The following is a 14,217-nucleotide window of genomic DNA, read 5'->3' as shown; positions in this document are numbered from 1 at the left end:
ATCCCTGCATATTTGTGCTTCAAGTGCAGCACACTTCTGTACTGGAGTGTCAGAACACATCATTGTCAAGTGTCAGGAGAAAGTAAATAACATGGTAGCTTAAATTTTCTAATTCCTTGTCACAGTAATTGCTTAAGAGAATGGAGGTGAAGACCAGACCATGTTCTGCTTTTCCTTTTTGACTGAGAAGGGTCTCACGAGTGAGGAAGGAACCTGACTGACTTAATGCATTTGCCCTCTGTATGCACTGGTCTTGTCCTGCTGAGCACAATTTGTTCTAGGAGAGTGCACTGATATGACCAGAAGGAAGGGAAATAGCTGGAAAAAAAATTATTGGGGCGTGTAATGCGCTCCAGCAGCTGGCTCACATTTTCATATGATTAAATATACCTGTTTCGCCCATGCGTATCTTCTCTCTTGGCCTCATCTGGTGTAAAGAGTATTTTCTTATTCCCTGACTTTTAGGACTGAGCTGTAATTCTGAGAAGAAAGGTGTTGTGCTTTTATTCCAGATTTCGGCTTAATTTGATTGGTGAGGCTGAAAAGCAGTCCTGCAGCGTAGTGTTGATAACGCAATCAATGGCTGCTTCTGAGGATTGTGGTTCTCCTTCAGGGAAGCCAAAATTAATCTCGCTGGGCCACTGGGATGTGTTATATATGTGTGTGTGTGTGTGTGTGTGTGTTATGGAGTAGAGAATGATAAAAGAAACAGCCACATCAGAGCTGGATTAAAGCAAAGGAGGTGAAGTTTGACTTCAGAATAGTCTCTGTCTTCAGAGAGGCAGTGAGCTTTGGGAGCACCTCATTTCTGGTCAGCTGCTGCACTGCTGTGCTCAGGGAACGGCTGCAGACTTTGCCTGCCAGTGACCATGAGCGCAAACCTGTGAGCGGGCTGAGCCATTGTACAGCCCTTCAAAGGGAAGGCAGCAGGCAGTGTTTTAACTTCACAGCAGTGCTGTACCCTGCTCTGTGCCTCTAACTGACTTCAAGCTTTCCACATAACTAAAAAAAGCACGATTACACACTTTAAATTATAAGAATTTCTCGCTAAGTGCCAGTTTAGCTTCAGGCACTTACGCCTTTTGCAACCAGTTGATGCAGAGGGGAATTGGTGTGGAGAACTGGTGAATATTTCTGTTATTTCTATACTTCTAGTATCTGTACAGAGCTTTGCTTGTTCTTAGAAATCTGGGTGGTACCCTTCAGCTATAGCATTAGTCTTGTTGAGGTGGGGAACAGTGAGCTGTTGAGATTATCTAGTTTTGCTTCCTTCAGCACTTGGATTGTGAAGCTCTGGAGGCTGAAGTATTTCCAACCTTATCCAGGTGTTTTTTTTGCCCTTAGGTTGAGTTTCTCGATCTCTTTGAAATCGAGAATTGATTCACTGGTCTGTAATCCATTTTAGTATTCAGTTTGACTACAGAATTGTGTTGAAACTGATAGTAGAATTTTGCCAACTGGAAGCAGTGGCAAGCTGTTCCTTTGGCTTGAAAAGAAAAGGTGTCTTCTGCCTGATGGCTGCTTCTGCTTTCCTGCTGCATGGAATAGTTAAGAATATCTTGAGCAAAATCCCTGAGCTACCAACCACTGTTGGGGAGAGAACAGGTGCCTGTACAGACAGCTTAATTTGCACTCTCCAAGCTGCCATCACCTTTGCTTGCAAGAAAGGTGACATTGTGATGAGGTAGCTTTGATGCTTCTATGGATGACTGAGCCTTGTGTTTTGCTGCATGGCTGCAGTGAGCCTTTGGGTGAGCTAACACAGCCAGCCCAGGAGGGGGGTCCTTGTCTAAGGCTGAGTGGTCCACATTGGAGCTCACTCTCGGAGAAGTAGGTGGTACCAATTCTGTGTAGAGAAGTGCTGAGAAACGCTACAAAACTGAGACTTCTCATAACTTTTATTTAATATAAATAACCCCTCTACATCAGCTTTGCATCTGTTCAGTCTTTTCTCTCACTGTAAAGAAGAAATAGCTAGCCATGATTTTTTCCAATTTTTCTGAAGAGCTGCAATCTGGGCACCAACCAAAATGCATTCAAGCAGGTTTTCATAAGCAGGAAGAAATTACACTGAGGACAGGCACCATCTGCACAGTACAGTGTACAGAGCTTGATCCTTCCTAGGCATCATTAAGTGCAAGATTTGTTGGATTTTCATGGAGCTGGGGGTGTAAAGGAGGATGGAGAGCAGGGCTCTTTGATTTTTTTTTTTTTTTTTTTTTTTTTTTCTTTGAAAAAGGACTTTAGGTTGGTTGTGGAGAATGAGTCTTTAAGTGATGGAGAATTTCCAGGACCTGGAGTAGTTTTATAATCTGGCTTTTGTCTATCCGTTCCCAAATAAACCCAGCCCAGGCTTTGGTGAGGCAAAGATGTTTCTACATAAAGCGTGAAAGCAGCATGCTCTGTTTCTTGCTAATGCCTGGTCTGAAGCCAATACGTTGTCCTGAATTTGGCACATAGAAGTTCCCAGGCTTGTCCTTCATGACTTAGGTGCTACAGATGCGGAAAAGCAAAATGTTTATATGTGCAAATACTAGTTTATTAGAACAGCATACAGTATTTCAGTCCACCACATATACCAACCTTATCACCAAGGCAGCCTGCCATTTTGGCTAGCAAATGCATCTTGCCATGAAATCCAGTAAATCTCCACGCGTACGTGTCTGCAATTGACTCCTGAAACTGCTTCAGGTTTTAGGGCAGTGAAGGGAGGGTGATATCCTTGCTTCTCTGTCACTTAGAAATCTAAGCACTTGTGCCTGCTTTCTGCCTGCTCCTTAATAAGTAGCCATATTTTGGTAGTTGCTGTTTGCTGTGAGCCTTACAGTTGCTTGGGAATCCAAACTGGGGTTTTTGCTCATTTGTGCTTGTAATGCTCAACCAGTTTCTTAATCTGAAAGGTATCTTTTAAAGTTTGCTCAAAAATTATGCTTGGTAGCTTCCAAGGGAGCAGTTACCTTCTTGTTCAGGCCCAAGGCTTTGAAAGGACAACCATGAAGGTTGGCACTTGACAGGAAGCTCTGACTTGCAACTCCAGTTTGGCTATGCTCCTTGCTGCGAGCTCCTTCCTTGCTGTTAAAAAGGGAAGAGTATTGCATTTGTGCTGCTCTACTCCTTGTCACACTTGACACAAAGCTGCATCCCCAGTCACTGCAGCTTTTGTACTTCTTGGTCTTAGGTAGCAGTAGTTGCCAAGCTTCACCTTATCAGTGTAGCAGCTACCTTTCATAACTGTGAAACACAGAGAAAACTCTGCTCTCCTGACATAGAACCATCAAACAATCCAAGTTGGAAGGGATCCACGGGGATCCAACTCCTGGCTCCATACAGTATGAACTAAAATCCAAACCCTATGTCTGAGAGTGTTGTGATGTTTCTGCCCTACCTTATCTAGCTGGAGGAGTAGAGTGGCCTCTGAAAGGATGAGATGCCATAGCTGGCATGCGCTTGTCAAAAGCACCCGTGCTCAACAGTGTATCCCAAGAACGCTCTGTCGCCTTTGTGCCTGTGACCCATGCAACTACTGTACATGCCCACCACCACTTCAACTACATACAAATCTCTATTACAAGAGCTGCCCTGCTTCACCCGCCTACTGAGTTTCGGCACAGCCTCTCGTGCTGTCTCCTAGTGTTCTGCTTTGTCACTTGTCTGCTCTGGAGAGCCCAGCAGCCTGTGCACATGCGCTTCCCTGACAGCCTCTGGGGGAGGAAGTGGGTAGGCTGCCCAGGAGGAAAAATCTTAACTTTAAACAGAATTAGTTATTAAATAAAATAAAGTGCATACAGTAGACATTTCATTGGCTTGCCACACAGCTGCAATATAGGCAAAACAAATACAAAAGAAAAGTGATGGTGTTTTTCTTGTGGGGAGTGTGGGTAGCCTTCCCTGCCCTTTGACATATGGAGAGCAAGGGCTGAGCTGGAAGTGATGAAGGGCGCAGGGAAGGTGCTGAAAGTTGATTTCATAGAAGATCAAAGAGTGAGGCTAATGTTGTGCTCCTCTTCTCATCCACCACCTTCAGCACATTGTCCTGGCAAAACAAGAACAGACACAGTAACAGGATTATCAGCCTTCAGGGAACTGCTAAGCATTAAATTTGAAGTGTCTGCTGAGTTTCAGTCTGACCTTCCTGTGTGGTTGCAGCTGCTGTGGGTACCAGCACGGCATAACCCAGGCACCTACCTGCCAGATCTGATGGGAGCATCTGGGGAGCACTGCAGCCCAGGGGAGGAACCAGATATGTGAGACTACATGAAATGTACTTGTAGTTCTCCTCTGGGCTAGGTAAGACTGTTTTCCTTTCAGCTTAAGAACAGTAATCTATGTGTGATTTTCTTTTTGCCTGTACAGCACCTGGAGCAACAAGAGGAAGGTCTGATTTGGTGTAGGATTCTGCATCCCTCTATCTGTGGCTTGGAGTTGTATTAGCTTTTCTCCAATGAAAACACTAGCCTGTGAGTTGAAATTGCTGTTCTGCCTCCAGATCTAAATACACTGATTTTCATTAGGAAAGGCATACTCTTTTTTTTTTCCCCTCTAGTTGCCAGATGCTTGAGTGCTGCTCAGAATTGCTGAGTTGGCATTTTTTCTGCATCCACGTTGAAATTCACAGTTCCGCCTCTAGCTGGTGCAGATTTCAACACCTAAAGCTCATAGGAAAGGATAGAGAAGGAATATAAAAGCAAAAACAGATGAAATATTGTGAAGGAAGCATAGGCAATAGACAGCTTGGCTCCCATAAAAAGGGAAGATTCAAAGGAATTATCTAATGACAGAGATCCAATATGGAACTACACAGAAGTCATATCCAAGGTACTGAAATAATTGATGCTGAAGGAAGAGTAAGGCTGCAGCTGTAGACATTTTTATAATCTGTTTTACAAGCCTGAAATGACCCCAGAGCTAACTCTGTTTATTGTTAATCTATATGATTGTTAATGGTTCCAAAAATCTCACTGTCATCCCTGCACTCTTTCCTGCAGTTAGACGGTTCTCTTTCCTCTTGTGCAGTATTATCCTTTCAGTACAGACACCTTTCTGTGCATGAGCAAGTCTTTGCATCCAAGACACTGGTGGGCTTTAGAGTCATTGTTTTTAGTAATTAGAAATAGTGATTAGCGTTTCTCTCCTCTTTGCTGTGTCCTCTTTTCCATAACTCACAGGCAGCTGGAGCTTGGCCCTCGGTTGGTGTTTCTGTCTGGGACTCAGGAGAGCAGTGCGGCTGTGTGCTGCCTTTAGTTCTGCCATCAGCAACAAGAGGATGCAGTGCCAAATCTGTGGGTCGCTGTCTAGATTTGTCACTGGTTGAACAGTTATCACTGCTACCCTTGGTGAGCTGAAATGTGAGAAGGCAGACTTTGGTGGAGGATCCTGCTGGAGTGGTTTAAGCTACCATCACTTTCTGCATTCTATGTGTTCCTTCTGAGCACAGAGCTGGTGGAAAATAAAACGCAGATCACAATGTGATGTACTGATCTCTGCCTCCTTTTTGTCTGGGGTCTGTGTTAGGAAGGTTAACACAGGCATCTGAGGTATGGGCGTGTGCTCCCTTCTGTCAACTCTGCCATACCAGCAGCAGCTGCAGGCTGCAAAGCAGGGCAAGCAGCTCTGTGTTCAGTGCTTAGAATGGCAACAGCCTGCCTGCCAGAGCCCCTGGTTAAATTCAGCCTTGATGTGCTCAGTAAGTAGCCGTAAGGAAGCAAAGGTGTACCAAATGACTAGGTCTGTGCCTCTCAATGCATTAACAGCTTCTAGCAGTTTCTTCTCTCCACAAGTCACAATATGATGTTGGGTTGAACAGAAGAACCAGAGGGTGATGTTGGGTTGCACAGAAGGACCAGAGGGACCAGTGCTCTCCAAGCTAATCCCTTGAGATCTGTGCCTGCCTAACCCCAGACCAACATCTGAGACAGCAGCAGCATCTTCTCAACTCTTGGACCTTGGGGGAAGAGGTATGTTCTTTGTAGCCCTGGAGCTGCAGCGAGAAGTGTTAGCTTCTGCTTGTCCTGCTTTCTGCACCAACCTTTAGCACTGGTTTACATCAGACAGCTGACCCCGTTCGCCCTCCCCATCCTGCAGCACTCAGGCCCTGCCTGCCCCACTCCTGCTGACGTCAGCTGGAGCTGCAAGGTCAGATCCCTGGAGCTGCTCTGGAAACGTACCCCCAGCTGCATTTTCTCTAAAGATGTTAAGATTAATTTTCTCAAGAGAATTCAGGGAAAAAGCTTCTGTGGTTTTTGTGTATCGTTTACTTCTCTGGGACTTGTTGGACATTCTCCAGGGATTCCAGTCCTTCACTTTGGGTAAATATTTATTCCTTGTTATTTGAAGCAAATGATGAAAGCCCCGCCACGCTCACTGCACAGCATCTCCAACTGGTTTGAAGGTGCAGGAGATTTTCAGTGCCATAAATAGACATTAGCAGTGGAAGCTGTAAAATTCACATAGTGTCTGCTGCAAGGAGCTACTGCTCTGCAGAAATGCTTGAGTTAGCAGCAGCTGCTGAGTAATCCACTGCTACAGATAACTGCTGTGCTTTGGGATAGGTGGGATCCTGGAACAGGGGACATCTCCCTGACGTCAGGTGCAATGGCCTGCTGCAGTTTTGTGTGATGCTGCTGTTTTGTGTGATGGGACTTTCATAATGGAATTGATATTTTTACATCCCTTTGGGAGTTGATAGTTTTTTGTTTGCTTTTTTTTTTTGGAAAATCACCCCATCGATTTCTAGGCTGATTTTTGCAAAAATTGCACTGTATCAAAACTGAATGACCAGTACTTCAAAACATAACATTAACATTCTCTGCTTTGCAAGCCTAAGGAATCTGGTTCCAAAAAACTGCTGTGAGATAACACTTTTGGGAGAATTACATGAAAACAAGGTAGGGCTTTGCAGCATTTTATACATAATGTGGTCTGAAACTAATCTGCTGTACAAGGCAAAAGAAGCCAGGGGAGAAGGTTAGTGGTTGTTACCAGTCCACAGTTATTTATGACTGCCATCTATGTCATTATGCAGCCTGTCATGTTGATTTGGGAACTTCAAAGCAACAGCAGGAATAGACATGAGACCTTTTTGCTTCAAACACACTGACAACATAACCGACTTGAGCCAAATGAGCTTTTGCTCTTCTGGTTGCTGTTGTCATTGTTGCTGTTTTGTTGCTCCTAGAAGCCCTGCTGTCAGTCCAAAGAGATGAATTGTCCTGGTTGTGCTGAGCTGGTGCTAGGGAAATCCAGGTCTTTTTTTTCTTTATCCCCTTGCTGAGAGGTGTTCCTGGCAAATTGGACACATGGAGCAGAGAATGAAAGACAGGCCCTCTGTCTTCCTGGCATAACTCACCCTGTCTGCACATGATCTTTTTGGGGAAGCCAGCCCTGATAATGGGCTGTCACTGGTGCAAAAGGAGAGGTCAGATTGCTTTGTGATGACTTCAGTATTGAGTAGGTGACAGCAATGCCCCAGAACATCACTAAAAACACACAGCCAAGCTGTGCTCACTCTCTCATTCCCTGAATGCTGTTGATGTAATGGGGAAAAAAAAAATGAAAAAGAGAAACCTGTTTCTGAGATGGGGTCATAGAAATTGCTGCACTGGCTCATCCTGGCACCTCCACAAGTGTCCTCTTGTGAGAAAGTCCTTCCAAAAGTGAGTGACCCCTCCAGCAGTCTCTATGAGGCTGTGATCTTTGTTCCTATGAGTACTGCACACACCATCTGCTGCCCACTGCCACCTTGCAGTCCCCTCACACCACGTTTGCCTTCAGGATTCTCAGTACAGTGGGACTGATCCCCTGGCATCGCTATGCTTGGTGTTTTCCAAGCAGTAAATAATTTCAGAGAGCAATCTGGATCTCAGGTTCCAGCTTAGCCAAATGGATGCAGGAGTGCTTAAGTACAAACACCAGCTTAAGTCACCTCCAAGTCTTCTCCAAGATATAAGGCTGTGTTTATAATTAAGCCTGCCTTAATAACTTAACAGAAGAGTGATAAAGAACTGTGCTGAAGTGAGGACCCATTATGAAGCCATAGGAATCTCCACTGCATTGATGAGATGAAAATGGACTGTTCTGATTTATTGTTCCCTCTCTTAGCTGGTGTCTAATTAATGACTACTTTTATCACTCAGGATAATTTTAATTCCTCCTTCCTCTAATTCTGGGTTTCTGGTAGATTGGAGATGCACAGTCTGGGCAGTGAAGTCCATGTACTACATGCATCCAGGTCCCAACTTTCTCTTAAATACTGCTGGAATTAATTTTCCTCACTTAAAAGAGTTTTAGTTCCAGTACAGAACCAGTTCCTGCTACTTCATAGTGTTCTGTCTTTTCTAAATAGCTGCAGTGCTTGAGCTACTCTGTGCCTTTGTACAGAATTGGATTGCAGGGAAAGTCTTCTTGTTAGCGGTTTAACCATTTCATCTCTAAGCCTCTTTGTGTCTCTGGGATGAATATTAAACCAAACCACCTGACAAGCTGCTGTTTAGGGGTCTGAAGAACAGCCTGCTGAAACGAGGGAAAGGCATTTGGTGGGCAATTTGGACAGCTGATTGCCTGGAGTGCCCACTTAGGAATATTGCTGCTGCCTCTCTTCTTACGGGGTACTGAGATACGGCCTCACCTGGCGGCAGGATCACACCCTGACTGATTGGGTTGATGTGGCACATGTAGGTATGATATCTGTGACATTGCCTGGGAAAAATGTTTTTGGCAAAGGTAATTGCCAAAGACTCCCTGCTCTCCTTCTTTGTCCCTTCTCTCTAATTTCTACCTTTTGTTTTGGCTGTTCTGGATTTGCCTTTCTGGAAAAAATTTCTTTGCTTGAATAAAACCCAGAGCTTTGTTATGTAACCAGGTCTGTTTTTTCCCCTTTCTATTTGGTTCATAAGCCTTTGTGACAGGAATCATCTCATCCTGCTTTACACATCACTGTTGCCAGATAATTCAAGTTTTAACATTCACAGAGCAATTACAATAGCAGAATCCCATCTAATGTCAAGCTTTTTCAAGCTATTGCTCACAAGATGGGCCTCTGTAGGTATGTGTTTTGGGAACAGGATCACGTTAACGTATAGTTATTCTAGTTGTGATTATCACAGACAAAAATATATTCATGCTTTTATTCTCACTTTTCTGAGATTATCCCTTTCCAGGAATAGTTTCAGTTTGTGCCCTAACTCATGCTTGTCACCAGCCAGGCTCAGCAGCCCAGTTTTCTGTACAAATTTTTCTGTCTGAATTTCCCTTGTTTTTGCATCCATACCAAGGCAGGTCTTTGTGATGCACAAATTTAGACTATCTGAGGGATCCATATCACACTTAATGAATGCTTCTGAATAGCTATGTGATATGTTGCCTCTGTGGCCACAGAAAACAGAGATGTGAACCTGTACTATGGCTGTGAGTGTCACAACTGTGGCTGTGAGGATAACAAACACAATGATGAGTGGGATCAGGAACTCACCTTCCATCTCAGGCAAACTGGTGCACTATTTGCTAGTTGAGAGTGTCCCCACTGTCCTTGTCCTTGCCATCCTCAGGCTGGTCCCCTTCCCTGGACTGTAGTTTTGCCATATCCTGCTCAGGAACAACAGTCTCGTTGGAGTTGTCTTTCTTTGTGGGCAAAGGCTCTCCTGTGTGTTTAGTGTCTTCAGCATCTTCAACTCCTTTCAGAGCAAGTGTTTGTCCCTCAAGGGCAGTGTTTTGGGCCACTTCTTCCCCTCTTTTTCCCACCAGTTGTCCTTGATCTGCATCCAGTCTGTCTCCTGCATCTGTGTCCAGCTTTCCTCCATGGCTGTTTGAAGAGTCCTCAGTGGATTCCCATTCAGAAGCTGTCTTTTTCTCTAAGCCACCCCCATCTAAATCAGCTCCCACGGGCAATAACAAGGTCTCCTCACTGCTACGCTTAGTGGCTTGCACAGCACTTGGAAGGCCACTTTGTGAAGCACTGCTATTTGTGCTCTCCTCCTGGGGAATATCAGCAGTGCCAGGCTTCCCGTTGGCATCTTCCTCAATATGTTCCTTACTTGCCTTGGACCTCGGCTCCAAGTCACCTGTGTTGGCTTCAGAGACCTCCTTGCTGAGCCCCTTCAGTCTTCTCCTTTCCTCTTTCTGCCCATTGTGGGCAGGCCAGGCCTTCCCACTTCTCCTCCCATGCTCTTGAAAGCTCGGCGGTTTCACCTTCTCCTCCAATTCAGCTGTGCAGTTCTCTTCCAATACCTCTTCACCTTTGCTTTTCTGCTTGTCTGTACCAAGGTTCCTCTTTAAAAAACAAACAAACAAACAAACAAAAAAACACATCGGAGGATATATTTATTTCAACTATGTCAGTATATGGTATTCCTTGTCTATGATGGTTCCCAACACATGAGAATAAATCTGCTGAGGCCATTAAAAGAAACAAAAGGATGCAGGTGAAGCAGACTAAGTGGGGGTTGTTATACTGACAGAGGGTCAATGGTCTCACATCCTACATCCTGCCACCCGGAGAGTGCTGTCGAGGGGTATATTTACCCCAGCATAGTGATCTCCCCTCTCAGTACTGGCTGACAGCCTTCCTGATGGCGCATGTTTTGAGTAAACTTGACAGCCCCCCTTGAGCTGATGAGCTCACCTGGCTGTCAGGATCATCCTTCAGAAAAGACGTGTCCTCACCTTCTTTTGCATCCCATCTGTTAAGAAAAAAAAAAAAGACAAGACTTAGGCTTTCAGGTTCTCATATGAAAAAGCTGTTTTTCCTGCTGGATGCCTGGGCAGGAATTTCTATTAACACTATCCACTCCTTGTCTGGGCCCCATCTTCAACTAGTAAGAGATAAAAGTGGTCAACATATCTGGTCCAGTTCCTTTCCTGGCACCTGCAAAGTATTCAGCCTGTTCAGAGACACTCATCTAAGACCACTAAATCTTGATGAACTGCCTGTTATAATTCTAAATGTAATGAAAACTTAAAATCCAATTGCCAGAACAGACAGTTGTCATTAGAATAACAAGATATACAGTCTGTTTATGTTGATGTCTGCCACAGCCTGATCCTGCTCCCCTGGCAGTACCCACACATTCCAGATTTCTTCAGTGGCAGACACTGAGGCAGACAGTGCAGGATGAAATTTCATTGAAGTAGCTGGAGAAATTGGAGGTAAGGACATGTGTAAGACTGCAAGAGTGGCTATAAGAGTCAGATTGAACCCAGCTAACTCAGGCCCTCTTGCTCTCTCAGCATCATTGGCAGATTCTTGGGGTAGAGTTTGAAAGGGGGGCAGATGTACTTAGTCCCTTGCCAGAATGTGCCCAACTTCCAGAAACATGCAGCCCTGCAATTTCCTGAGCCTGAGACACTATCTGTATGTTGAGTCATGTTCTGTACAGTCTCTTCTAAAGGCTTGTGTAAGGGCATTTTGGCCCCATACTAAATTTGCAGCAGCTACAACATCCTGTGCCAAAGAGAGCAGCAGCTCAGCCAAAGGCTGCACAGAGAAGTGTTTTCTTTTGCTTGTTGGAGTTTGCTTGGGTAAACGTAGATGTGAATTTGCCCATGCAGAATTACTGGGCAGGGCACCTCTCGTATGTATGAGTTGAGTCACAAGCGCACAACCTAAATGTATATATGTATACATTTCTCTCTGCCACATACTCTGAAAAGCACATGTGCAAAGGTGTATGAGATTTAATTCTCTAGATAGATTATGCTAAACTTACTGGCCTCTTCAGCAGGCAAACTTGGACCAAAAAATGACAATGTACACAGAGGTGACTGCATTCGGGCACTTCCAGAGGCAAATGTGCACATTTACAGTGATCACACATGCCCTTGTGAAAACTGTGTGGGAATTACCATCAAGGTTATGCTGTGCAATCACACTGAACTACTCCATGCTGTCTGTGTAGCTAGTGAAGCCCTTTGGGCAGCAGTGAGTTGCATTTGCAAGCACTTCAAGGCTTTTATAGGGTATAGAGATGGATATGGTAACTTTAATAAGCTTGGATCAGCCTGATAAGGCTTGGAGGCAGCTGTGACCCAGCACACAGAGTACAGCCAGTGAGGTCTTGTCCAGAACTCAAGACAGGACTTTGTCACTGGGTGTGCTGACTCAAACTGCCAAAGGTTTTCTGCTCTTGGAAGCTGCTGATATATTTTCAGTGGTGACCTGAAAGTCAGGCTGTGCAGGCAGTCCATCACACACAGTCAACAGCATTACATTTTGTCATGTGCTGCCCTCATCGACAGTTCCCTCTGCACTCAACATCTGTTTTGTGAGCCTACTGACCACTTTCCCCAGGTAAATATCTAAACAAAGGAATGATGTGCTGACTGTGGGCTTCTGCCTCACTCTGCTCTGACTCCTCAGCTGCTGTGCCTCCTGCAGAACCAGTCCAGAACAGGCTACCACCACAGGTCTAAATATAGCCAAAACAAACCAGATACCAATTTTGAAATAATCATTTCTGCCCGATGTGTTCCTCCTCCCCATCATCACCACTAATGTACCAGAATGCATTACTGATCACTGACACCCAACATCTCTGTGCATTCCCTTATTCATGACAGGTGTCATACAGGAACTCAACTACAGTTTTAGGATGGAAGTCACAGAATCATTTGGAAGGGACCTTTAAAGGTAGTCTAGTCCAACTCCTCTGCATTGAACAGGGACACCTACAGCTCGTTCAGGCTGTTCAGAGCCCTGTCCAGCCTTGAATATCTCCAGGGACAGGGCATCCACAAAATGCTCCAAATGGATCTTACCACTGCTGTTGGGTTGCTTGGACTTGAATGGGAGGAAAGTCTGTGAGCAATAAAGGGCAGATCCAAACGAAGGTAATGAATATTCATCACCCCAAAGGCACCTTGAGCCTTTCTGGAATGAGGCTTTTCCCAAAAAGAAGCTTTTCCCAAAAAGAAGTAGGAGAGCAAAGGATGCTCTTCCAGCTTCAAAGATACGATTACATGGACAGACAGGACCTCTTCTAGATCAACAGAGGACGCAGAAGCAGCAGTGGAGAGGAGGTAAGAAAAATAAAGTCCAGGAGGTGAGATGGGTGGGCAGAAGAAAAGCTATTCTGAAGTTACTCAGGCAGGATGGAGCAATTAGTGCTGAAGGAGGCGGCCATGCTGCAGTAGACAAATGTTTGGCTTCCTTATTTTTCCAATGTCCACAGGTGAACACAAGGACTTTAGGGCATGACTCCATGTTCCTACTCATCTCAGCAGTATTTAAGATACTCCTCTGTAGTTTTAAATGAACCATGGTTTTCCATCCTGGTAGCTGATATATGTGGAGTACTGAAACAGCAAACAAGAATGAAAAAAGTCAATCAAGAAACCTTCTAGTCCAATTTCTAATGGATGACGTTCATGGAGGAGTACGATGAATTATTTCACTAACAAACAAAGCAAGAAAAAAGAAAAAGTAAAGTCTCTTTGAAGACAATAGTACATAAGATTTTATAATTTCACCAGCAAGACAGTTTAGGCATCTACACAGGATTCTAGCACCAGCCATTTTGGGGACTTAAAGTTTTTAATGGGTATGAATAACATCTCAACTAAACCCAGCAACCCTACAGTGGTTAGATGCACTAAAATGCCTCCCAGCTCTGCACCAGGGGCACAGATATACTGAAAACCCACACTTGCCCAATTTGTTGTGAAAAAACAGGCTGTGCAATTCCATGGCTCAAGAGACATTTTGTCAGCTGGGTGCACTGCATAAAAACACTAAAAGCAGTGGTTTGAGGAAAGCAAGGGGATAATACTGTCCTATTACACAATTAAAACTCCTATTAAGCAATTAAAAGTGTTGATGCCCACATAGAACACTACAGTTTGAAATGATGTTATCTGTCCTAGCTGTTGGCAGAGGGCAAGCTGCCTTTGATGACCTACACAAGCACTGGAGCAGAAGAGGCAAGCAGAGACCACCTTGGGAAGAAACTCCCAACAGCTGCCAACGAGGGGCAGCTCAATGAGATGTCATCAAACAGTGCTCCAAGCTGGCCACTCAGGGGCTCAGCAGCAGTCTGTATAAAACATTAAATCCCAGCCCAATGATATTGAATTCCTGCTATAAGACAGCTAGCCAAGGCATTCCTTCTGAGCGTGGTGTTCAGAACACAGCATAGAAGGAGAAAGAAACACCTCAAGAGCCTGTTATAATTTCTGGAAACCTGTCAGCATCTTCTGACCCAGGCATACTTTGGGATGTAAGCCAACCTT

The 14,217-nt window shown here is 44.7% G+C and overlaps 1 protein-coding gene across 1 annotated transcript in view; it reads right to left on the bottom strand.

Annotated features, from left to right (window-relative positions):
- Positions 1-9,498: 9,498 nt before the first annotated feature.
- Positions 9,499-14,217, bottom strand: part of CCDC9B (coiled-coil domain containing 9B) — a gene marked incomplete at both ends in the record, with an annotated part of 38,480 nt that continues 33,761 nt past the window's right edge. Inside the window, 2 exons of the mRNA XM_079537552.1 lie at positions 9,499-10,263; positions 10,616-10,673. Of these exons, the coding sequence (XP_079393678.1) occupies positions 9,499-10,263; positions 10,616-10,673 (823 nt within the window). The remainder of the gene's footprint in view (positions 10,264-10,615; positions 10,674-14,217) is intronic.

Source organism: Tetrao urogallus, assembly GCF_951394365.1.
Source record: "Tetrao urogallus genome assembly, chromosome: 6".
In the NCBI taxonomy this organism is placed as follows: domain Eukaryota; kingdom Metazoa; phylum Chordata; class Aves; order Galliformes; family Phasianidae; genus Tetrao; species Tetrao urogallus.
Note: the sequence above shows the minus strand (reverse complement) of the source record. Positions and strands in the feature narration are given on the sequence as shown.